The sequence below is a fragment of the Hylaeus volcanicus genome, chromosome 5 (genome assembly GCF_026283585.1).
Source record: "Hylaeus volcanicus isolate JK05 chromosome 5, UHH_iyHylVolc1.0_haploid, whole genome shotgun sequence".
NCBI lineage: Eukaryota > Metazoa > Arthropoda > Insecta > Hymenoptera > Colletidae > Hylaeus > Hylaeus volcanicus.
In genome coordinates, this window is record NC_071980.1 from 8,456,646 (window position 1) to 8,483,096 (window position 26,451).

The following is a 26,451-nucleotide window of genomic DNA, read 5'->3' on the forward strand; positions in this document are numbered from 1 at the left end:
AGAGAGAGAAAGAGAGAGAGAGAGAGCGAGAGCGCAGGAGAGTTATAGGCAGGACAAAGAGAGAGGGAATGGTTCGTAAACGCCGAAATCGGCCGAGTTGCTCCACGGCGGGAGCCCAGTCCTTACTCTCAGTCCCGCTGTGAACGCAGCAAGGAACGCCACGGATGTTTCATCCTCCCAGATCGGTGCGTTGGAGGACGTTGACGTGACTCGTGCTCCCCGTCATCGTCAGCGTGTCGTCGTCTTCCGTTGGCCGCGACCGAACCAATCGGTATCGTCAGTCGTTTTGGAGCGGGATCGATGCAGATCGTCAACAGGCTGTCACACGCCCGTGACACCGACTCTTTTTCAAAGGTATCGGGGGGTTAGAGTAACACCTCAAGGACTGAGAATATTCTCCCGAGGAAAGACTGTCTTATTCGTGAAGTGTACGTGTCGTTGTATGGTGAACGCGTCGAGAATCGGAGATCGCGATGATTCGTTAATCTCGTCCCGCGACGTTCCAAACAGTAAGGATACTTCCACAGAGTCCAAACAGACGAACGATGTAACGTATTCGTCGATAAGCAACGAACTGTGAACTCAAAACAAAGTGTATTTACATAGACAGTGTACTCGTCAGTGATAAACAAGTGCGCGATCTTCTCGTTAATTCAAACGTAAAGTTAACACCGTGCCGCAACCGTCAAACGCATAGTGGAGGTCAACGGGAGAACCCGCGAGGTCCATGACGCGTTTTCACACGACGTGAATGTACTCCCGTTCCTTTGTCGTTAAATTCTCGACCAGCGGGTCCTGACGATCATAATGATGAACGCGTTTTTGGACGGCGTGACCTCGCACCCTCACCATCTAGCCAATCTGGGCATCAAACTGTCACCCGGTGGTAGCGGATCCCCGGGGGTATCCACGGATCCTGGCGCAGGTGTGCAGCCGTCTCCAGGTGAGGCTCCGTCTCAGCAACATCACCACTTCCACCCTCAAGGCTATCCACCTCACCATCCGCATCCGGCGTCACACATGGCGCCCCACATGGGTCATCACATGAGCCACCATCCGGGATACGCGGCTCGCGACTTTCTGCTGCGTCGAGAGCACGAGTTCAACGCGACCGCGAATCCAACGACTCCCGAAAGCGGCCTAGGCCTTTTCACCCCGTTGCATCACGACGGTACGCCAGCCACGATGCAGCAGTTTCCTCATCATCCGAGTCAGCATCCCTTGGCAGCGAGTCACTACCCCGGTCATTATCCCCAGGACTCGAGATTGCCTCCTCATCATCAGTACTTGGGCGCGCCTCATCTGACGCCAGCCTCGATACATCACCAACAGCATCCCGCTGTCAGCCACCCGAGTCATCATCCCCATGGAGCCTTTCTGAGGTACATGAGGAGCAACGGAACCGGCGGCGGCGTTCCTGGCGGCGTACCCGGCGGCCAACGTCAGGAGATGTCCTGCATGTGGGTAGACCAAGATGCGCCGGGACCAGGAAGGAAGCTGTGCGGCAAACTCTTCAACTCCCTCCACGATATCGTGACGCACCTCACGGTGGAGCACGTGGGCGGACCCGAGTGCACGACGCACGCGTGCTTCTGGCAGGGATGTTCGCGTAACGGCAGGGCCTTCAAGGCCAAGTACAAGCTCGTCAATCACATAAGGGTGCACACCGGCGAAAAACCGTTTCCATGCCCGTTCCCTGGCTGCGGCAAGGTTTTCGCCAGGTCCGAGAACCTGAAGATCCACAAGCGGACGCATACCGGTGAGTGATCATGTCTCTTGTTTTAGTGTTCGTTGATTCTCTGCTCTTTCTGATCGCGAGGGTAATTCTTCGAGGAAACTTTGTGCACGTTCAAGTTCAGACTTAAATGTATTTCTTGTTCAAGTAGTTTAGCAATCAGCGATCGATAAAGTTCTTTATCAGAGACACGTTAAATGTTCTTAATATCCTGAGTCTGTCGCGTCTCCCATAATCTTCAACATTCGTCGTTCTCCTCTTTTTTCACCAACTCGCAATATCTCCTTTGGGCCGACCACCCCATGCCCAAACAACTCGAGGAATGCCTCGAATTCCCCGGGATATGCGCGTTTGGTCCCTTTAAATCCCGCCACTGGCTGATCCAAATCAGCCCCGGAGCCACCGTTTCCACGAACGAATGGGCCGTAATGTCGAGAAATCTGGTGGAAGCATTCCTAGACCACGATCCACCTTGGAACGGTCGTGCTCGACGAAATTGCCTCCACGTAACGCGCGTTGAATCCCACGCTATGAATCACGCCAGAATTCTCGTCGTTAAACGGGACGGGGTGGCGGAGGGGTCGATTAATTTGAGAACGGTCACCTACACCGTAGGATGAACAAAGAGGGGCAATAATCTTAGGCGAAATCGGTCGATTTCCACCGAGGGAAGGGTTGCTTCTCAGATGCATAAATAAGGCGCGCGAGAGGTTACTATCGCCGTATTTCCGTCTCGTTTTGGTCGCGTCGTTTTCATCCATGAAACGCCCCCGGCGCCCTCGAGTCGTTTCAATATAATCAACCGACTCTTTACGATGACAAGAATTTTTCGGTGCGCAATTAAGAAATTACCGGGCCATATATCGTGCCGTTTTATGTCCGCGTCCCTGGACAATGTATTTACATACTTACATATATACGAACGACGATCAGGCCATCGCCATTGGCCTGGACCCGACGGACAGACGCCAGGCGTCCGACCAGAGGCAACAGACGCGTTCCTTTTGGAACTAATGTTACGAGATTCCTTCCAGGACAGTCGTTACTAATTTCAGCTTGTAGTTTTATTGTTTGTCGCGAATCGTGGCGCGCGTCCTTTTCTACTTTTTTCATTGTTATTAAATATTATCGAGAAGGAGCAGTCCTAGGTGTTCGTCACAATTGGATCTATTCGATTTTTTGCATTTCTCGATGTTTTTATGCGTTCCGTATTAAAACATGAAAAAGAACGATTACTATCTATGCGCGCATCTACGTCTTCGTCTTAGCTTCTGTTTTATTCATGTCTGAGGAGTGGTTTATCCGAAAATCTTGAAATTTGATACGGTGGCTTCTGCGTGCAGATTTTCGATGATACTATAATTTTGAAAAAAAAAAATTGATGGAAGTTGGGGGATATTGTCGTAGGGGGCGCCATATTTTAATTTGGATCGCTCGTTTTGGTTCAGTTGTAACGTCTCGTAAAACGAGGGTCGCGTGAATTCATTAACACGTGCATCTGTCGCTCTTTTGTATTTCTGCGGTGCTCTCGAGCAACTCCCGACGTAAATGGCAATCTTTAGTTTTGCGACCGTCGCGGTCCAATTTGCATTCGCGCGTCCTATTGCTTGGCCGAGGTGCCTTTTCGAGTCACGTTCTGTTCATGTCATTTTTTACTATACCTCAGAGATGGGTAAAATTTATATGGAGATAAGAACCTTCTTTATTTGTTACTGATCGAATAAGAATTTTGCAGCGTACGTTATTACCTGTATCTCGTGTTGAACTATTATTCCCATAAATTATTTTGACCACTCCTGACATTTGTGGTACATGCTAATCGAGGTTAGGCTCAAAACCAGCCTCTAATTACTTTTCACCGTTACGCGTTGTGCAACTCTGATTTATAACACGCACACTACCTTATATTTGCGTAATAAAGACGTTAAAATAATAATGTACGCTGCTATTGATTCTGTTGATGTCTCGGTTGTAAAGATATTGAAATAGACAGTGGAATGCTCAGATAATGGATGATCTACCGTAACTAGATGTTACGTAATATCTGACCGCAAGTTAATCACTGCGAAATAGGCTGGATCTCAAATATTGTTTAAACAGACGTGGATCAAGCCTTCTTCGCGGCGGATAGAACATTTTCGACTCAACAATTTTACATTTTCTCTGTAAAGAATATTAATTTGCATTTAACTTGCGACTGCCATCAACATGTTTCACGAGTAAAGACCTCGGGAACGTAATATCGTCTTGTTAATGACTTTGGAAGATGAAATCGCGTATTCAGGCGCTCCAACGTTTTCAGATTGCACGTATGTATTTCCGTTCACAGGGATTTAATTATGCGCGCGTCATCTAGCCATCCTTTGTATCAGGGACTGTATATCACGCGCGACCAAGTGTCGTTTTCATATCAAACTGGATGTTGAGCTTCCAGTGTCCCGTCGTTATTGTTCATAATTAGGCAGCAATTTAACGAATATCTTGAAACTTTTCTTTTTCTTAGCGTTTTGAATACTGTATTAAAACTCGAGGAATTCGCTTTCGACGCATTCGTTTGGTTACTTTTAGTTCAAAAGCACTCATCCATATTAATAATTATTCGACGACGAATGAATATGTTTATAATGAAACAGAAATGAATTTCTATGCCGACATTTTGTAGTTGAATCTGACCAGAGGAGAAATCAATTAAAATTCATTTAGCTGCGTGTCGGTGAACGAGTAAAGCCCTCTAGCAACCCCTTTCGGAATAAATTGGCATTTTCAAAAAACGCTCCACGCACGACTTCACGCTTTGTCTCCGAGCATTCCCCGTTCACGCGCATGTATGATCACGCTGCCCCTTTATTGCTTCCCTCTTTCGGCGTTCTCGCGACGTACAAAGCCAACTCGAGCCGGAATTCTTTGTTTAATCACAAACGCGCAGGACAAATATTTTGGTGCGTGCAAATTACCCGGTGTCATGAAACAACCTCCATGAGCGAGAAATACGTATCATCGAGCTCTTTCCTTCGTAAAACAGGAATTCGTCGAATTTCATCAGATTCACTGCAATCGAAACACGAGTTAACATTGCATTCTATTCATCCACGATTCGATCGATTTTTTTCAGCACAAGGAACATTATGAATCGGACGGTCACGTTCAGTTAATATTTGTAAATTTTAAATTTCACTTTTAAAGAACTTTTATATCGCCAGAATTCATTGGGGAGCAATTTCTGTTTGAACTGTCGTGTTCCAAACAGTTCCATTGATCATCCCCGCCGCATTGAAAGTCTCGTTTCCTCCATCGCGGGCAGGCCGATCGTGCGGGTGCGGGTTCGAAACTTTTCGAATAAGAAGCGTTCCTATTAATCCGCAGATGTGACCCGGTAGAACGTTGTTAGCCATTAGGCATAAATTGATATGCATTATACAGAAACGCGCTCCCTTCCCCCTTCGGGCTAAAGAAGGATGAGACGAGCGAAGAGATGAGAGAAAAAAAATAGAAGAATAGCGTTGTAACACGTCGAGGCGATCTCGCATGTGCGTGGTGCCAGCCGTGACGATTGGTCGGATTGACAATGGTTTCCCCTGGCTTGCGCGCCATTGGTTAGGATTTTCGGAGGGTCATAGACGCGTGGAATAAGGGGATGATACGGGATGAGTCGACGGGGGTTGTTGTGGAATAAGCGTTAAGTAGGGGCGAGCGTGTCGAGGAAGGTACAGAGAAAGGGGACCGTGCGAGTAAATGGCTTCTCTGGTGACGAAACTGAACGATTGAAAGTTTCCCTTCCTTCGTGATCGCTTGCGCAAAGAAATATTCAATACTTATTACGGTAAGCAAGCCTGTGGAGGAGGAGTTCCTATTTGAGCTAAGCCGATATCTAGCGTAAGTTGCAAAGTGTAGTTTATATTTTACAAATGCTTACTTCTTTAGTTTGAATCAACGAGGAAATTCATTTACGTCTGTTGGACTTCAAATAACTTGAGATACGGGAAGACTATTCTCTGCACTTTTTAATTAACTTCGAGAGGAGGCACAGCATCAAAAGAACGGAAGATAGCTTCTTCTTTATTTATCCGAGAAGAGGGAACTTCTGTATGAATTGTCACTGCGGGGAACGCGGTGAAAAAGCTCAAGGATAAGCCTGCGGGTCGATAAGGACGAGACAGTCCTTCGCGCCTGCACCTCGAAAAAGAGCCACCAATAAAAAACCACCCCCGGTTCTTGTTTATGCCGTGGCTTTGTTATTTCACCGCCTACACCTTCATCGATCGGCCGACAACCGAGTATTCCCTCATCTTCGACAGCGCGGAACGCGAAACGGGATACGGCGTGCCGGAAATGTGCTCCGTCGAGGAGTTGAGAAGGAAACGCGTCTTTGGAATCGCACTCGTCTCGAGGCTAACGACTTCCTCGAGAAATGGTCGATACGAAATCGCGATAACGGTTCGACTGATCCGCTCCCTTAATTTATTTTTGCTCTGTACTTCTAAGCATCCAATGGAAGTTGAAACATGTTCATGTTCCACACCATTTTGTATTTTCCCCGACCATCGATAGCAATTGTAAAATGTTGGAACTTTAAAACATGCTTATAATGAATAGATCAAATAATTGAAAGGTGAAACTCGTAAAATTTATTGTACGGTAGCCAGGAGATGGTAGCCCGAAGGGTCATTAAAAGAGAATTCGTGCGTCGAAATCAGTGGCTGTGTTCTTGTTGCACCGCGAGGCCCGAGGCCACGTATATTATTTGAAACTGATTTAGACCGAAAGATTTGTAGCAAAAGCAAGCTGCCGAGAGTGGGCAGAGCCGTGGTTGCAACCCCTGGGGCACTGTTTCGGACCATCGTAACCGTCCCGACTCTTAGCCATTCCCGACCATACGGTCCGCTCGAGACGTTACGCCTTCAACCTGTCAATGGATCCTGGCTGGAATCGCGGTTTAAAATCGGACGACTCTATCGCGTCGTGGGCGACTTCGTGGAAACGAGATGAATCTACGAATCGCGGTAGCAGGATGTTCATCAGAACTCTATGGACGTGGGAAATTTGTTTGGACGTGTACAACGTTTCGTGAAATTGATCGCTTCTTGAAAACCTTAGAAACCTGTGTATATTTCAAATTTAAGAAACAAGTTATACGTGTTGCGTTGAGTTTAGACCTTGTGTCCGGGTTGGGATCTAGAATTGTCTATATTTAGAGACGTGATGTGTTTTGGCATCTGAAATATTCGTTTCATTTAATGAGCCGTGTTGGTTGTATTTCATGAACCCAGACGATCATCTTTAAATTTAGAATATTATTACATAGATTATATATCTAATATCTGTCTTTTCATCCACTCACGGCCAGGAAAATTGGGGGAAACGATTAAGGAACGTTTCATTCGCGTTAATGAACGCGAATTACATAGTAGGAAGGTCGTCCTCTCTCATCCATCGAAGCCGGAAGCGGCTGTTGATACAGTTAATGGTGTGTGTCGAGTTTGATAGACAAGCAATGGCGATCGAAACGACGGAAGCGACGTGAACGCGGTCGACGAGACGACATCGTTGAACGCGAAACCCGTGATGCAGCCCGATAATAGATACCGCGGCTCGCTTGATTGGCTTCTACAAAAACAGAACTGGTTAATTATCGCCTCGATCCACCCTTTCCGAGTCGCGTTCGCAGCTTGCCACTCTCGCTCAGTCAGCTGAAAAAATAACGAGGCCACGCGCTCGCTTCACTCCCCTCACTTATTGATCAGTGGGCAGAATGGTTTTCTTTCCGGTGTCTTGTCGATGTGCTACGTATTTTTAAACTTCGTCGTTTATTTCTGCGTATCACCTACGCTTCTATAAATTTCCGCTCACCTTTCGTGGTCAAACGTCACTTGTTCCTACTCGACGAGCATCTCGCGGATACAAGTAAATAAAAATAGCCAGGAAAGATCTATAAACAAGGCTCTAATTCTATATCTTATGTATATATGTTTATCGAGTCGGAAACGTAAAATTAAAAGCTCGTATACAGACTGCCTCTGAGTTCGGTATCGGATAAGAATTGTCCGAGACGAAGATTGAATTCGCGATGAGGTGAATCTTCAACAAGAGAAAGCGTACGCTTCGCGTTACCAGTACTCGTAATTTTTAACGCGAATCGTTTGATCGTTCACGTGGGAATAATGGCTGAAGTAGACTTCGAAAGCGCCTGGTCTGCTCTTCGAGGGCCGGCCGAATGAACGCTCCGCGGAGCGGTTGACGTGACAAACAGGTTTCTCATTAACGCTCTGCAGTTTGACGAGAAGACTTCGAAACCGCGCGACACTAATTGTAAACTAACGCGACATGTGGCTACCAGAATCGGGATTCCGTTGCGATCGCTACGCGCTGGACACGCGAATCGTCGGGTGATTTAATATGGAAACGTTGGGCTTTATTATTTTGCCATTCATCGTTGACGCATCGACGTCTGATTGGACGGGTAGTTTTGATTCTGAGTTCATTTCTACAAAGGAAATTATGCACATTAAAGTGTTTTCCTGGAAACGTTAGGTCGAAGTTGTACTAACCAGTTTCCGTTTGATTCATAGTCTACTTTACTGTTTGACTCGTCTATTTAAATGGAATGTCTATCTAAATTTTATAAGTTCACAAATATTTTAACCCGTTGGATCGTAGATATTTCGAATATATTCGTGACTCGTGTCAAGACCGTGTCAGAATTTCGTATAAGAAAATTATACCTGATAATTCCTCCGTCCGAGGGTACACGGCGTCGAGTTACGAAATTAAATTATAATACGACGCGACCGTGGGGGCCCCGACTTCGAACGAGGCGTCATAGTATTCCTACGGTTTTTGACGAGCCCTTCTCAGGTCAGTCCTCCAAAATCCCGTGGGACAGAGAACGGAAGGAGTCGGTCGCTCGTCTTGTTTCTGCGATTGGACGTTCGTGGAACCTCCAACTGTCTTCGAAACGGAGAGAGCGGACTTTTTAATCCTATCGTAGAATTAATTGAATGGCAAACTCGTGATTCCTTCAACGACAAATTATACCTACGATCGACTACTTACATAATTGACCTGGCCCCCGGTAATAATTCGCTTCGCCTCGATCTAGATAAGCGTGTTCTTTACGAACTAGATTCATGGCATTCCTGGAATGCCCCTTTTCGGTATTCATGGCATTCATACCGATTTCAGGCTTCGAGGGTTGTTTCTCTTCTACAAGGTTTATTTTGAAATATCTCGTAAGCGTCGTTGCTGTAATTTTGCATATGGAACACATTTACGGGACTTGAAGTTCTTATGCGAACCAGAGTGACTGAGTGAGTGATTTCAAAAATCATTAAACTAAGGACCACCCTAATGTACAAATGAGTCGTTCGTTGCAACAAATCGATTAATATGAAAAGTTATCGCTATACCAAGTGCTTCGACACTTAAATTTAAGATTTTTCAGAAAGTAGAGTTAATCGAATTGTGCGGCTCGTATATCGAATTACAACACGAAGAAAAATTTGCGTGACGATGCGAACGAGGATCGTGGTCCCGCGAGGTCTCACGATCGTCAGAATCAGTGCCAAAAGTCAGGACGACCATCCCGGGAGGCTGGTACACGTGAAAGCGTCCCTGCGTGTGCCTGCACTAACGACCTATGTAAATGTTCTATCTGTTATCCTTGTCCCTTATCATTTTATCCTCCTCCGCCAGTGATTCCAACGCGGAGGAAAAGAGGGAAAGAGGGAGCGAGACAGGAAATCGAAGGGAGGTCGAGGATGGAAAAGGAGAGAGCCTCGAAGAAGAGAGAAGAGGGTCCAGCATTCCAGAGCCCGGTCTCGACCCGCGACCCTCGCCCCCTAAATCATCCACCGCAGCTAGGCCGCAATTCCGTTTTGTTTTCTCCGCTCTTCTCCTCGTTCCTTCTTTTTACGCTCCCACTTTTTTTTATTTATTTCTCCCCCTTTTTCGACCTTTCCTACCAGACCACGGAGACAACCGCTCGACCCTTCTTCTCCTTCGTCGTCGTTGTTGTCGTCGTCGTCTTCTTCTGCTTCTTCTACTTCTGCGTCTTCGGTGAGATTTGACGAAGAGAACTGTGGGAAAAACATATCCCGACCCGAACCGAGTGACAAACCGAAACGACGACACGGTTTGGCCCGACCCTTGACCTCCTCGACGCGTCAAGATCACGATGGCAAATGAAACGTACGAGACTTTTATCGAGAACCACGAACATGTTAACCGTCAGCAAAGGAAGCAACAGAATTATCTCGGAAACTCTGAACAACAAGACATTAAATCATCGAGAGTGAACTAATCGATACGAATCGATTCACCTACTTTTCACGCGCGCGTCTTTCAAGGTGCGAGGGAGGAGACTTTGGCGGAGCGAATTAAAGGAGAATCTAGAAACACATCAAAAACCACGGAACTACTGGGTCTCTCGTGTTCCGGGTATCGTAAACGATACGCCTATTCTTTCCCCTACCGGAGCAGTTGGAGAGTTCTTGCGAACCTGAGCGCGATGATCCGGATATTTGGTGTCCTGTGGCATCGGGGAACGCGCGAAAGAAGCGCGTGGTGCAAGGTCTCCGCCCCTAGGAGCAAGTGGAATTGTGTGCACGGATCTGAGAGTCGCTCTGTCCCTCGTACGACGCCGTTGGCATTTAAACGGTACAAAAGTATAATGTTACGGACACTCGATATTTTCTCGATGATCGTCATTGTGCTGTGGTCGTCTTTAGCGCGCGGCGAAACGCATTATTCCATCGGGGCTACCGTACTCGCGGTGGCAACCGCCGAACCAACTTCGGAATGATTTACCCCGTCTTCGGTTACCCGCTCGTCTCATTGTTGCTTCTCTCGGGAAAAGGAAACGGACTTCTTCTCAGAGATGGTCGCGACGTCGATGACCGAATCCTTCCTCCGTCTTGGACGGATTCGGAATGCTTCCGAGCAGGCGGAACAAATTTCTTAGGAAACAATTTGGGAACCTTCCTGTTTCAGATTTCGATCTTTCCGTGACTCTGAGATTCTGAAATTTGAATTTTCTAACACCGAACCCGGTGTTAGTGGGTTAGGAGCGTAAAAGAATAAGTGGAGCAATAGAAATAATAATTTGGAAAACGTTGTCCGCTGAAACGATTCACAAAATGATGAAATGTATTTGGAACTTCCTTCCTGTTAATACTTCCGCCAGTTCTGGTTCTTAATTCGTGAACTCCGAAGTTTCGAATTCTTAATGTACGGCGAAAAACAAGTTCTCTCTTGCTTAAACGGCCAGAGGAAAATATCACGCGTTAACGGAAACGCCTCGGCGATTATCGGTAACCCCTGGCGTGCAGACTTTTTCGAGAGTGGTAACGGTCTCACTGCAAACAGAATAACACGCGGTCACTTAGCAGCGTTTAATTTCTCGCCACTATTTTGCCAGCACCGCCAGTCGTTCTCGACCGTAATCCACCGCTGTTGCCGCGTCGAACGATGGAAATGGAAGAGAAGAGGGACAAGAAAAAGTTCATCTCGAGCGGAAGGGAGAGATCGGAGTTATTTTCTTGTCGAACGGCCCATCGCGCGGAAGATAACCAGAAATGTTTGATTTCTTTTTCCACCCTCTCGCCCCGTTCCCTGTTGTTTCGACGTCTCCGTTGCACCTACGCATTTACGTCAGCCCGTGAAAACCCTCCCGATAACATATCACGTGTGCCTCGGACGCCCGATTTAATCCGCTTTTCAGGGAAAATGTAACGGATCGCGGTCCGTACGTCCAAACGATAAAATAATAACCCGTTTCCGGTGCGAAGAGTTTTGAGCGTTCACAGAAGCATATCGCCGCAACTGCAATTCCTCTTGGCGTATTAAAAGAACAAACCCGAGCAACGGTTGTAGTTTTAGGACCTTCATCTTTTCTTCATTTCAAAGGGAACGCACTGTTAATTGGTTCCATCGTCTCAAATTCGACCCTCGAAATCAAATGGTACGGTTCATCTCAATTCTACGAAAAGCTCGCAACATTTTTAAGTTTCATCGTAGCCTGTCAAAATATTCAAAATTTGTGTACGCTTTCCGATTTTAGAACAAAAATTCAGGGTAGCTAATTAACCATAGAGAAGCGAGGGCAGGCTCAGGACTCGGAGAGTCGCATGGCTCGGCTCGATCTTGGACAAATGTTCGAGAGATCCCTCGTTGACGAGGGTTCGCTTCTGGAAACTACGGTGTCAAGCGAGAGATAACGATCGAGCGAGTTGGTACACATGTTAAAATCGCTGTGCGCGTTACGTGAATTTATGGTCTGTTGCCGGGACAATGAGCAGAATGGGTTGTTAGCAAAGCGTAAGAATCAGTCGGTGCCGCGTATAGATCGCGCAGATTACGCATTGTTCGCGGCTAATTAGGATGCTTTACCCGGTGAAACGGTGAAACGCGTAGCGCAACGTGAATGGGGATCGAACAGCCAGCTGGTCCGTGCGAAGTTTGCGGGGGAAACGTGGAACATCGCGGAAAGAATAGTATGGGAATTTAATTAAGAGCTGGGTACCTCGACCCACTCCTCTGCGAACGAACGATAGAGAATGGCCTCGGTTCGTTCATAAGAATTTTGAGCAACGTTCCAACGCTGTTCAAAGCTTTTAGAGTTAATTAATTTCAAATTTTTAGACCTATGCGCAAGTTTGTACGACTGAGATTAGAGCGAAGCTGAACCTCCAAACGCGACACATAAATCACCTTGAAATCGCAAAAACGTTTCAAGGGAACTATCGCGCGTCAGACAGCGAAAAGTCGCGATAAATAAATTTCCAGCGTGAAACGACACGCGAACACGCCAACGGCGTATCAACGACGGAAAGGCTCGTGTCGAACCGACGCGAATAAATGAGAAGCCGGCGCGGCGGGAAGTTTGAGGCAAAGCTTCCGCGTTTATATTCTTTTCCGAGTAAACGATGTTTCGCGAGACAACATCAGCAGACGGAAACAGTGACGTAGATAGGATCGAGGATCAACCAACTTTAATGTCCACTGCAACATCAGCGATCTATATTCATTTGTCACTGCCGAGACTAATTGTTGAATTCACTCTCTCATTTCCGAGGAAGCTTTTGTATACACATTGTCGTGGCGGTTGCAAAAGACAATTATGTCTTAATTTGCGTGTAGCTACTTAATTCGCTAGCGAAAGGCAACCAAGTTTTAATTTTATTTTAGTGCTTTTGAAAACATGACAAATTATATAGATAAACAATGATTCCTCTAAATAATACCCGGCTCTGGGTTAGGTCTGAGTTACCTTGGACGAAAAATATGGAAAGTGGTCGAAAAAGAGATAAAAGGGGGAGGGAAAACGAGAGTCAGTTTTATATTCGCGAAGAGTCTCGGACCTCTAATGGTTTCGATGCGCTCGGACGCGCGCGCGCGCGTACCTGTCCGCCAATGCGTGTGCACTGTGCACGCGTGCACAGCTATCCTTCATACCGTTTCGCGTGTTCTCTTCGCATCGATGCACGCACACGTTGCCTTCGCGGTCCTATCGTTGCGGACGTAGGAGGGTGGCGAGGGCCCAGGCCACGCACGGTCTGCACACGGGCGTGAATTATGCCTCGCGCGAGATGTCAAATTGCTCGCCATATCGTAAAATATACAACTCCTCGCACTGTGGGAAACATTATGTTCTCTCCCACTCTGCCGCGATCCCCATCGGTCCGATCCTTCCTCCGTCGTTCACCGATTGGCCCCCTTTCCACTCGGGACGACCGAGTCGGGCCCGTCCGGTGTCTTCTCACCCCTATCGAGACGCGAGCATCGCGCGATTCGCAACGTGATTCGTGTCTAAAATCGATCACTGTTATACCTCAACATCAACGATTTCGACGATATTGAAATACGTTGCAGTCTATAGGAAATCAAGGAAGGATACGACGATTGAGTGTCGAACCACGTCCGATTAATAGACTGACTGACAATAATACGGCCGCGGTGCGGCGTGGAACGCGATCTGATTTAGCAATCTCCTCGCCACGCCCTGTGTCTAATCGTTAGAGCAGCCCGGGTCTGTTCATTAATAAGCCTAAAACTGGCCCACACACGAAAAGGAGCTGGGAGAGTGGCGCGTCAACTGCGAGAGGTTCCTTGGGACTCTCAGGCATCTCGCAACCAAACGCAGGAACGTGCGGTGAAAAGAGGAAGACAAAGATAGAGAGGGGGGAAATGAGAAAAGGAGGTGGAGACGAAAGTTCGTCGACGATCTACGGCTCTGGTCAGCGCGAGAAACCGTCGAATCATCGACAGTCAATAAATACCGATCGATCTTGCGCCAGCATCTATTAATGACTAAACGTCGGCTAACCAAATTAACCGTGACTAAAGCGCGTTTAATTCGGAGTTCCACGATCGCTGGCAGCATTGTTTTTGATAGCACGGCCTCGCTCGAGAGCGGCAAAACCGGTCGATGATAATTCGTGTTTTCGAATTAACGTCCGCTCGCGATCCCTCCCCCTTGTGTGTTTCGACCCGTGCATCGTTTTCAACTGGATTTTTTCAAAGTCGAGTCCGTAAGAATGATTTATTATAAAGCGAGCGTGAATTATTGCGTGCCGCGGTCTCGCTAATCTCACCGGTTAAACGAAGACTGACACTCGATTCCCGTCAGTGTTTTCCGTCTCTCGGGCGATTTAATCCTCTCCAAATCGGACATCAGCACCGCGATAAAAAAAAAGAGCGGGTAAATTTACAATTTACGTCGAGTATTCGACGAGGTATCGCCTGCGGAGGCGTGTAGTTCGCGGGTACCTGGTAACTCGACGCGTCTTGTTCCGTTCTCTTGCTCTCGTTAGTTCTTCCCTCGTGATCTTTTAATTCTTCCACGAGTATCCACAATGGGAGGTAAATCATGAATTTTTCGAGCCAAAGGAAGATCGTTGCATTTCCTAATTCGTATGTTAGTCGCGGCAGGCGACGAAAGACCCAGGAACCAGTGATATCAAATTGAAAGTAAAACACAAAGAGGACAGCGACACAAAGAACGGCTAAACGAACCCTGTCGAGGGTAAGAACGACAGCGGAGGACCTAAGTAGCCGTATGCGCGTACGCGTCCATCCAGCACTAGAAGCACAATTCGTTCCAGTTCTCGAAACCTGAAATGCTAATCTGCCGACGCTCTCCTTTGACCGATTACTCCCTCTTATTCCCACTCTCGCTCTCTTTCTCTGGTTCCATCCCTTGTCCCGCCCTCGGTGAAAAGTTCTCTCGATCGGCGACGCAACCTTTTCGCCGACTCGAATCGAGTCCGAAAAGTTCCTTTCGGAAAAATCCTCAGCGCGGACAATGGTGGTCCTAACAAGCGACTCCGGCTGTCCTTTTCTCGCTTGGACAGCCCTCTCGCGCTTCCGACCTTCTCGCTGGCTCTTCTGCCGTTTAGCACCGGTGCACAAAGATGCGACAAAGCGGGTGAACTTTGCCGGCGTGCAGCCCTCTTTCGTTTCTCTTCAAGGGGGGGGGGGGCGTGGGGGGGGGGGCAGAGGGGTGAAATCTCAGCGAACCGAGTCCGGCAAAATCTGTTTGCTGTTTTCTCTGTGGCCCGTGCAAAAGTTGACGAGACTTTCAGTGGTTGTTGAATAGGGGGATAAGGGCGCGCACCTAATACCGTGCTCCTCAATGCCAAGCTTCGAGGGCTCTCGAGTGTCGCTGCCGCTGTTTGTGTACCTGCGCGTGGAGGGGGCACGTTTCGATATTGGCGTTGGACTGGTTTGGAAACCGTTTACCATCGGATCTACGGTTAGATGAATCCATCCGGTACACGAAGGATACAACTCGTGCTTCGATGCTTCAGGGCAGTTCGTCGGCAAACGTACAATATTCTAACGAGAGAACGTATTTCGTACCGATACGATTTTCGGACGACGCAAACTTCTCGATTTCCATCTCGCAGGGAGATCCCTCCGCGCGAAACGCGACGAAGAGTCCGTGGTGCCTGTTTCCCAGCGAAGACATTCAATTATGGTAGATCGGTGCAAAGATACGTGGCAAACCGTGACAACTATATACGCGCGGGTCAGTGTCCAAAAAAATGCCACCTTCCACGAATAAATAACGCGCGCTTTGCATACGGGAGAGTCCCTCCCTACGTGCAGGGCCGTACGGTAGCGAGGAAAAGAATTGGCTCGGGTCGCTCGAAAATCTCATCTCGACGCTTCTCGTTCGTCGTCGGAAACGTGGTTCCTCTATGACCCGAAATTCCGATCGAAGCATCAATTTCCGTGTAATCAGCTTTCCAGAACCAGACTCGCCGTGAAACCCTAGTCCGAAGGTTTTTCTGTGTTCGCGCGGTCAACGGGGAGGACCTGGTACACCGACCCTGGTAACTCTAGACGGGCACCAACATACCGTGGCCCATGGCGCCCCTATCTTTTATGCCAGCAGTTTCTGAAAATCTCCGAGTTTGATCTGACTCCGTGCTGGAAGAAGGAGGACGGAGGACTCTCGCGAGAGAAAGAGAGAGTGGATGAGGGCAGGGAGAGAAAGATTAGTTGCCAGCGACAGCAGCAACCGCAGCAGCAACACGTGTGCTCCGCGGTCCCGGAGTTTACATAAACACGTATAAACGTCGTGTAAACCGGCGGGCGAGAGGAGAGTCCCTCGACAATCGTCCGCGCGAACGTGTGCGAGTGCCTCGCAACGGTAGCATCCCGACTCAGATAACGGCCAAGGATATACGACTCTAAACTGCACCTACGTGCAGGACACTGGGCTACCGAATTTTCGAGAAATCTAGATTCCGCGGAGAGTTTTTGGAACAACTCGCGACCTCGGAGAACCGGATCAGAGGACAGTCTGTCGGAAGGGAAAATGTTATCTTTCGTTCGATAGCCGTGAACGAGGCGGCGATCTTTGGCTGAATATGTCAATCAATGGAATTATGCGATCTCGTTTTCTAACCTACGAAAGATTTTATCTCCGAGCCATCATCGGTCAAAGAAAATCGAAAGAGTCCTCGTGTTTCTCGACACGAGTTTCGTCAGCTTGCAAAGTTTCTATTCGTACAACCGAATACCCTTCTCGGTTAAGATCACCGTCCGCGTCACCTTCCATGATCGATCTCCTAACATTCCACAGTTGCTACGACTTCTCCCAAGCAACATCTTTGTTCCATCTCGTCGCGATACGAAAGATCTAGATCTCGTCGCGATTTTCCAAACTCTTTCGAGATCGATCGGACAAGAGGGACCCGTTTAGCTTCAACAAGACTTCATTCGGTCCATTCTTTTGTCTTATCTGGACAAGATCTGTAGGTGGTGGTACGACTTTACAATAGAGATTCCTAGCGAAGTATATCATCGTGAGGTGTTTCTCCTCGGAAGGTAGGAGCTGTAGCATCGACGATGGAAGAAACGGGAGAGAACGGACAAACACTCGAATTACCTTGGGAAAGAAACATCTGCCGATGGCGCTCTCCCTTTCGGAGCTAACATGGCGGAATGATCGGAGCATCAACCGGTAGTTACGTTTACCCACGGATTTGCGGTTCTTTTTTTCGCCAACCTCGTGCTTTTCCCCTGCTTTCGACTTTTCCTCGGAGCTTCGCCCTTCCTTGTTTGCCGATTCACCGCGGCGGAAGCGTTTCCAGGCCCGCTGAAACATTCTTGATTCCTCGCCTTTTTCGAGGCAGGTTCGCGTGGCTTCTGAAAAGGAATTCGTGTAAACGGGAATCTAGCCGCATTGATCTCACCGCGAACCATGGAAACGACACCCATGGCGGCTGCTACTCTTCCTGACAAAAAATAATAACAACGAATCACCGACACACGTGAATAGGGGTTCCTTTCAATCTTCTAACATGTCAGCTGATCGACAAGGAAAACGTTCGTTCGAAACTTCGAGCTAGTAACTTTCAGAGAATTATAATCGAAAGATTACGGCACGGTGCACCGCGGTTCGAGAAGTTTAGAAGAACAAAAGGGTTCGTAAATACAAACGCCGAGGCCTGTTGCAAAAGGCAAGAATCGTGATGCAATCAATTGCGCGTACCAGACACTTCCATTTTCGGCCACGCGATGATTATCCAATCACGATCTGCCGGGCCGACCGATTCTAATTCCAGCCGAGCCCCGGTGTCCGATGTTCGTGCAGCTTTCATTAAATCGCGACGTTCACGTTTCGATCCCGCTTTTATCCCGCCACGGAAAGCTCATCGATCATAAGCGGCGGCGCGCGATCGTCCGATCTTGAAGCTTTCTCTCTCGCTCTTTCTCAATCTGCGTCTCGATCTCGACTTTTGCCACGAGGACAAAAATCACCCTAGAGGCGGAGGGCAAGGGGAAACGGGACGCCGAGAAAGAAGGACGACAGGACGGTGCAATCAATTTACAAAACGCGAACCTCCCCGGCCTTATCTAGATCCAATATCTCATGGTCCTAATCCGTGCCAAGATCGATCTCGCCGACTTTTCGGATCTTATCGATGGCGGCGGGAATCGACGCGCGGCCAACAGGAATGATTTCTCGGTTTTCACTAATACCGAACGTATAACAAGAAAATTATCCACACGAGAACCCGTCGATAATGGAGGGGTCGAACGAAACGAAACGGAAGGGAACCGAACGGAAGAGAGGCTGCCCCCGGGTAGGTTTCCCAAGGAGCGGGGAGGGTTTGGTTTTCTGGTACGGTTCGCAACAATGTCGGATGGCCCGGGACCTGGTGTCCTCGAGTATAATGGTCGCGAAAAATCATCCATTATCCTTCGATGGACGAAGAGAGAGGGAGGAGAGTCTGAAAGCCGGCACAATGGTGTACGCCCATATATCACTCCGAAGATTTTCCGAAAACTGCAGCTCAATGAGTCTCCAACTAAGAAGCATTCAAGGAAAGATGGAATTCTAGATTGCTTCTATGCTGCCTGTTCAAGGTGCGAACCGTGCCACCGAGAATTTCTGTTCGAGACTTCTCCAAGACGGAAGTGTATCGATAATAAATCTTCCACGGCTGTATATTATGCGTCTGTAGCGAACTGCGAATTTCTTTTAAATGAACTTCTCGTATCCACGGTGAGTTCTCGAACTGCCTCGTGAACATTGCGAAAGTGCCTACATTCCACAGGATCTTGTTTTACGCTATTTAAAATACCCTAGGGATGCGGGTTTAAATAATTCTAAACGATAAACTGTCGTTGGAAGTACGGTATTGTTGAAACAGGACTCGATCGAATGAACGAAACAGAGGATTTTCAGACATTTGGGGTTGTAGATTGATCAGAACTATTCTACCCCGTTCTATTTACACTTCGATTAGCATCTTCATTTTCTAATAGAGTCAATCTTCTCTTTGGAAAGTATCCGAATTCGAGATACGAGTGCGTATCGTGAATCTCTAAATATGCGCCATGTATAGATATTGAAACGCACACGCGTTCACGTACATGTGCCGCTCTCTCTCTTCTTCGATCCCAGCCGTAGCCAAAACGATTATAATAACTATTTTATCCGGCGCGGATCTGGGCCATTGTGCCTCCCCATTCTGAAAGTCATAACACGGTGCCTACACTGCCCTTCGGGAACTGCTCCTCGAGGCTCCCTTCTGACTGCGCTACACTATACCTAAACCCGGTGCACCATGAATCTCGAGTTCATGTATGCGTCTGTGTGCGTTCGCCTTCTTATCCCCTGGCAACGATGCACTTTCGTGAACGCGTATGCGTGCAACTACACTTTCCAAGCTGGACGTTATGAATGATATTTGTAAAAATTAACAGACGACTATCTAAGTAGCCTTCCTAATGGGGAGCCCTCTTAATTGTACAAATTATCGGTGTTATTCCCCTCGCTCGTGTAAAACAAGTGCGATGAAACACGTCTGTACCATCTCGCGTTAAAATTCACGTAGAATCCTTGGAGCGGATCGAAACTTCCTTCCAGTTAAGTCTCCCTCACAGAAGAATCCCGTCGCGTACACAAGAAAAGTAGATGCTCAGGGCTGTGCGTCGCGCGTGTATTGAGCCCTCTTCCTACACGACTTCGCACGCACACGCGTGCTTCTCCTCGCGCACGACCGTCGGGGGCAATATTTCACGGCATATTGTTGCCATCTGCACACGCAACCCCGCGCGCACGACAGAATGCACGACGTAGGAGAGACGCGAGCTTTTATTTATCTGCTATTTATTTGCCAACGTGCTCGCTACCGAAGCGGTCCCGGCGGGCTCACGACCCTGCCGGGGACAGATTTGAAAAGTTATTAATCGTCCCGTTTTTGGAAGGAGCGCGCCAGACCCGGGGACATTTCTCCTTTATGCCGCGCTGGGATAACCGGGCGTCGTTGGCACCTCGCTCGAAACCCTCGTTTCGATTGGTTCGAGAGGGTTCCTCGAGGAGGTGCGAATCGGTGGGTGGCGACGATTCACGATGAATCGAATGGAACGAGGCGATCGGCACGTGGACCGTCGCGATCGGAGATCATCAATTATGGGGAAACTAAGTCTTCAATTTTTCAGACGCTCGTGTCGCTTTAACCCTTTGGTCTACAACGACGAGTGTGTCTCGTGGTAAGGAATTTCGACCATAGACGGTAAGCACGAGTCTGACTCGTGGTACTTTGTGGCCCGAACAATCGAGAGATAACGTGTAGGTTAAGGGGTTAAGTCGTTGACATTTTCGAGACATGTGCGTCAAGTTTCCGAGTTCCGGAATCCAGTTATTCCACTAGGCTGAAAAACCAGATTAAACGCTTCATGTTCTGACAAATTACCACGATAATAACGTCGAACGCGGTTCTTTCATCGAAGCAAAGTAACTGACACGCGTTTGAATTTGTCTACGGTACCTGTAAAAGAATCGCTGATTGCAGTCTCGCGCCTAGGTGGTAAATCAAACTTTCTCGATACGTTTCGTTCGCGTTTCGGATCGGTTACGCGTATCTGTCGCGAATTGCAAACATTGAAACCTCTCCGGTAGTTGGCGAGCAAGGGAAGTTGAAGCACAGTCATGTGAAACGTCAGATAAGGCGGCGACACCACGCGCGGACCGCTATCTTTCCAGGTTCATAAATATTTAAAACGCCTTCTTATGACGGCGCTGCCATAAGTACCCGCAGTCCACGTCCGAGCGATTTAAATATAATCTGCGTGGTGGTGATACGTCACGGGAACATGGCAATGTTATCGCGCTTTTCACACGTGAGATGAATAACGACGTAACTCCGTACCAGTGCGAAAAGTTACCGCGCTTCTTTGTAGCTATTCGCGTCGATGTCGACTTTCCACGCGATACGGTCGATCGCATTAATAACTGAAACTAGTTTTTCCGCCGAGAAAAAAATAGATCGCGTACTCTGGGAACAGGTAGCGAGTAGAAGACCCGAACGATGATGGAAGAGAAACGAAAACTCGTCTTTGAAAGCATGAATTACATTCGTTGTCAATTTAGTCTGGAATAAGATTAATATTTTTTACATTAAATTCGAACAAATACATTTTTTAATGAGTTTCTAGTTTTAAGCAATTATATATAATCACGATTACGTAAGGCAAATTATGTAAGGCAAATTATGTAAGGCAAAGGGTTAATCAATGGAAGATATCGGATACATAATCACGTTAGACTACGAGTCATTTTTGGGAAAGTGCACTCTTTATGGAACAATCGCGAGCCGTCGAACGAAAGATAAAAATCTCTTCTGTTCTCGAGGAACACACATATCCCCTTCCAGCGAGTCCACGTTTTTACGTTCCGCTAACGCGAATCACGAATTCAAGCCGCGACGGTCCCCTTCATCCTTCGCGAGGGAGCGAGGACAAAGTTGGCCACCATTTTCCCCATAAAAAATCCGCCAAGTTTGCGCTTCCTGTTCGCGCGTCTCCGCACTTCTCGGAGAGAGCGCCAGGAGGAAGTCCCGGAAAAGGGAGTCTACGTCGAGGGAGGGAGGGGGTGTGAGCCGACGGTAAAATATATTCCAGTCAACTTCCGGTGGAAATAAATAAGAGTCACGCCACACGGTCTCGTTGCGCCCCGACGACGGCGGCCATTCGTGTGCAGGGGACCTTATCTCTCGATATCTCTGCTCTCTCGCCCTAGGCGAAGAGGAGCCACCGGGAGAGAAGTGTTTCCACCGGTGCTCATCAAGATATCTGGAAATCACGATGAAACGCTCCGCGATACGATGTAATCGCGTTCGAGCCCGCTATTGTAGCTCGCGAGTCCCCGCGAGCTTTTTCCTCTCTGTCCCGGAGAAAATATTTTTCCTGTTGTTTCCGTATTCCGGCGATCTTTCCGGGGAGTCTTCGCTCCTCCTCGCGCGATAATTGCACCGTGCGTTCGCAGGCTGTTCCGATAACAAATGAGAATGCTCGGCTTTCCTGGGGCTAATCTCGAGTGAAAAATATCAACGTAAAGTCGAACATGTGAACGTTATGGCTGCTCGTGATAAAAAGAAATTATAGCGTTTCATCGGACATACCCCGGTGGCCACGATGGCAAGGCTCTCCGAGCAAAGTACCTTTCCGGTTACCCTTGCACCGATAAGATAACAGACGCAAAGTATCGCAACAACTGCTAATTCGCGCGTAGAAACGCCTAGGATTCTTCGTCGTCATAATCATCTCTCGAGCTCGCTTTCAATTATCGTTCCTCGACGCGAGCGTACGGAGTGCACCATCTCAATTACGAAGTCATTAATTCCCGTCTTCTTTTTCCAGGAGAGAAACCGTTCAAGTGCGAGTACTCCGGCTGCGAGAGGCGGTTCGCGAACAGCAGCGATCGCAAGAAGCACAGTCACGTTCACACATCGGACAAGCCTTACAATTGTCGAGTTTCCGGATGCGACAAGTCCTACACTCATCCCAGCTCGTTGCGCAAGCATATGAAGGTACGTTCGCAATCCGAGGATTGATCGAGACAAAAGCGCACACAAGTTCACGTTTCAGATAGTTTTGCACAAGTTAGATCAGTCTCGTGTTTCACTGTTCAGAAGGAAAATGTTACTCCCTTGGTTAAATTCGTACGTAAATCCAAGCGATACCCCTTATTACTTTCTCCGCGGTGTAACGTAATCGCGTGCCCATTATTTCGACGATCACCGCACCCATCTTTTCTCGCCTAGAACCGAATTTGCATAACGAACCACCGGCGCTAATTAGCTCGTTCACGCGTTCGCCACAGTTTCCTCCCTTCGGCGTTAAATTATCGCAGCGTGTCGCTGGTGTTTTTCATAAAGCCGCGAACGTATCGAGGTGTGTCAAGAGGAACGGGCCGCGTGTTTCTCGTTTCGTTTCACGCTAGGCGAAACGCTAGTAGACACGAGGCGAGGCAAAAAAGAATGCCCTCGTGGAAAGAGATGTTCTTGGTGTATATCCCGGCGCATGGTTCATGCACGAACGGCTACGGAATCTTAATAGGAAATTATCCGTGGCACAGAGAGGAGACGGAAAGAGAGGCAAAACCGTCCAAAAGCCAACTCCCGAGATACGTGCGCGATAGGTTCGTCGGATAGGAACGAGCACCTTTCGCTTCTCCACGCTTTTCGCCGGCCGTGATTCGCGGAAGGCAGTCGTCGAGATTTGCTCACTGAATTATGAACGAAGGACCAGGGGGAGGAGAGCGAGAGAGAAAGATGGGAAACGAAGCCTTGATCCCCGTCTCCCTGATCCCGGCTTCTTCGGTTCAGCCAACGCGCGCTCCTTTTGCTCGTGATTCCCTTGATCTCTGAAGCGATAACTTACGACGATCAAATACAACTAGCTGCGTTTTCTTTCGGTTACACGTCGGGACGTATGCCATGGATCATCTCCGCGGTATAATTCCACGGATCGTGGAAAAGTAAATTAAGACCGCGGAGACAGGATTTACGGAGCTCTTGCGCTTCGCCGGCTTAACGTTCGAGGACATCGCGTCGGAGGACTTGGGGATTCGCGAGGGTAGGGTTTTCGGAGCCTTCGACGATTTTACTCCGCGATCGACTCGATACGAGCAGTCCCCGCAGACATTTTCAAAGACGTGTACTCCTAACCTCTTCGGAAGGGGTTACTTTCATATCTCCATAGATCGAACATTTTTATTTCTACCATCTCTTCTGAACGTACCTTGCACTGACCAGTCGCGCACTTATGTGTGTCGTGTGAATCAAGCTACGACAGGTATAGTCGTCAAACACAGAGCGTCAAAGACTGAAAGAGTCGTCGAATACTGGATCGCAAAAACGGCTATATATTAGGTTAACTTAACTTTCATATTTGTTGAGACCTGCTAACCCTCCTGTAGCTAGGGTACCTCGGGATCGCTAAGCCCGTATTGTAGCTGATATTTGAAACCTCAGTATAAATGGTTTTGGAGTTGACTACCTGCATATAGCTAAATTGCTTGGAGTGTAAAGAGTTAAATGTAACCGAATACACATCCGAAACAGAATACAGTACCAAACAATTTTCTAGCAATAATTCACGGTGTAACTATTCATTGAACGTGATATCTGTGGGTGTAACCTTACGAACAAAGGTTGGGAATAAAAGTATCCGATCGTAAACGGATGCTCCATATCTCTTAATAATCACCCTATCTTCTCCTACCACTTTCCCATATTGGGTCCTCGAAACTCCACCTCCGGCAAACTGAACAGCTTCTACCCCTCGAGAATGAAACACGAGGGTTACGAAATTTGCCGTTCGCAACTAACCTTAGGCCCCGCCTCTTGTTCCAGGTGCACGGTATGACCCTGGGCGAGGGCAAGATAGGAGGGGGCTACGAGAGCGAGGGTGAAGAGAGCAGCAGCAGCGGGGGTAGCTTATCTGTGACCGGGCACACGGAGTCTCCTCAGCCGCCTCCGGTTGTTCCGACAACGACCACGGCCAACCCACCGTCGAGTCATCTTACGGCTCGAGGGCCAGAGTTGACGGAATGGTACGTCTGTCAGCCGCCGACGGTGGGACCTCAGCACAGTCCGTTGCCAGGACCTCCGCCGCACCATCACCTTGGTCCCCATCACTTCAATCCGCTGATGCATCACCAAGCGACTGCCTACTAGTTCCTCCCGGGAACTGACGATCGGACCAGTTATTCCAACGAGATCCACGTCGCCACGGCGACCAGCTTCCACGAACGTTCGCGTTGGACCATGTAAGAACACACCCACGGCACGCGAACATGGTCGTGGACGACAATCGCTCGACTTTCACGAAGCCTCATCGAGAGAAGCCATCGAACGGAAACGCGCGAGATCGAATATGAAATGGTCAAGATCCTTCGTAGAAGAATGCGGCCGTGGCTCGTTTCCCACTAGGAGTCGATAGTTCAGTGATACAGGGAGAGGACGAGGAAGAAGACGAGCTCGTCGTTGAAATTGTTTCGAGAATTGTGCATTCGTAGGGACTATACTCGCGACCAAAGGTAGAGCGACATCGACTCTTTGTTAGACTGTCATTAGTATTTATTTTCACCTTGACCACGCGTCACATTCAAGCTCCGATGCCTATCGAGTTTTATGAGTGAAACGCAATTTCGACTATCGCTTCTTATCGTCGTGGCGAGCAACCTCGTGACCCGCCAACGAGAACACGTAGTGTGCTAGAGATATTCAAGTTCGGGACACGCCAAACCAAAAAGAAAGTTACCTCTGATCGGAGCGGCGAGGTGCAATTGCGAATACAATTAACCTAAATCACCAGCCTCTGTTAGAACGCGAAAATATCGTGTAACGCGTTCTTGAACGCGAAAAATCGTATCTTGTAATCGTGGCGTAACGAATTAACCGAAGCAAATCGAGTTACACCGATCGCGTTCGTGTCTCGATTTATCAATTGCGACGCCAAGAAACGACTCGGCAAGTCCTGGCTTAATTGTTCCTCCGAAGCACAACCAATCACGCCCGTTTCTACCGGACTCGCGTCTAATCGAAACGTTGATAGCGATCGAACGAATAACGTAAGCGTTAACGAAAAAAACCGTTGTTGTATATATATATATTATAGTTGAAGCCGTCGAAACGGAGAGTATTTCGCGAACGATGTCGGGCGGATGTTCGAGATGTATGATATGTACTACGATTTTTCTTATGTGTGATATTCTGTAAATACAGAGACTTAGCGAGCGATACGCGATCGTAACATTATTCCAATGATTATCATTTTCGTTGTGTATATGCTTAGGCTGTCGGAAGAGCGAGAAAATCCGAGCATCGACCATACCTGTATCATATTATAATATTTGTTTTGCAAAGATCTGAAATATATTGACGATGCGGTACATTAGAAAACTATCTGGTATTTTTCTGTCACGTAAGTTACCCATTCCCGTTGTTTCGATATCGACGACAAAAACAATACAGTCGTAAAGGTGTTCATCGAGATTTCCGAAACCCATTTTTCGATATTGTCTGCGTTCGTCTTTTCCAGAATGAGATTCATAAATATACGATTTTAATGCCGTATAATTGATTATTGAAATGTTGCCCGAACGATGACAATGCCGAACGCGGAGGACCTCCACGGACCCAGAACGACCTTTTTCGTACCGCGGAGGCGGAGGTGGATACTTTATACTTGTATTGTAACGAAATTTATGAACGATCGAGATAATAAAATGCGTCGAGGAATTCGCTTGCCCCGCAGTTTCGGGTGAATATCGTCCGACTAAACATCTACCTTGATTTCGGTCCTGAGATTACGTCGTATCAATAAATAATAACTTTAACGCGGAGAAATTAACGGTCGTTTTATTGCATCGCGTATACCTGACTTTACGAGAGAGGTTTAATCTTTTAGTGCTC

The 26,451-nt window shown here is 47.9% G+C and overlaps 1 protein-coding gene and 1 long non-coding RNA gene across 2 annotated transcripts in view; one reads left to right on the forward strand and one right to left on the reverse strand.

Annotated features, from left to right (window-relative positions):
- LOC128876134 (uncharacterized) overlaps window positions 1-26,451 on the reverse strand; it is an 85,671-nt gene that overhangs the window by 20,065 nt on the left and 39,155 nt on the right. The gene's annotated exons all lie outside the window — the stretch shown is intronic.
- LOC128876131 (zinc finger protein ZIC 4-like) lies at window positions 136-25,925 on the forward strand. The gene is made up of 3 exons (XM_054122247.1): window positions 136-1,759; window positions 22,391-22,560; window positions 24,388-25,925. Exons 1-3 carry the CDS (start codon window positions 808-810, stop codon window positions 24,709-24,711), a joined length of 1,446 nt encoding a protein of 481 aa, XP_053978222.1. The 5' UTR covers window positions 136-807; the 3' UTR covers window positions 24,712-25,925.

Coding starts and splice junctions, on each gene's coding strand:
- LOC128876131 (XM_054122247.1), top strand. CDS start 808: ATGATGAACGCGTTTTTGGACGGCGTGACCTCGCACCCTCACCATCTA. Junction 1,760..22,390: donor CCACAAGCGGACGCATACCG/GTGAGTGATCAT, acceptor TTCTTTTTCCAG/GAGAGAAACCGTTCAAGTGC. Junction 22,561..24,387: donor CGTTGCGCAAGCATATGAAG/GTACGTTCGCAA, acceptor CTCTTGTTCCAG/GTGCACGGTATGACCCTGGG.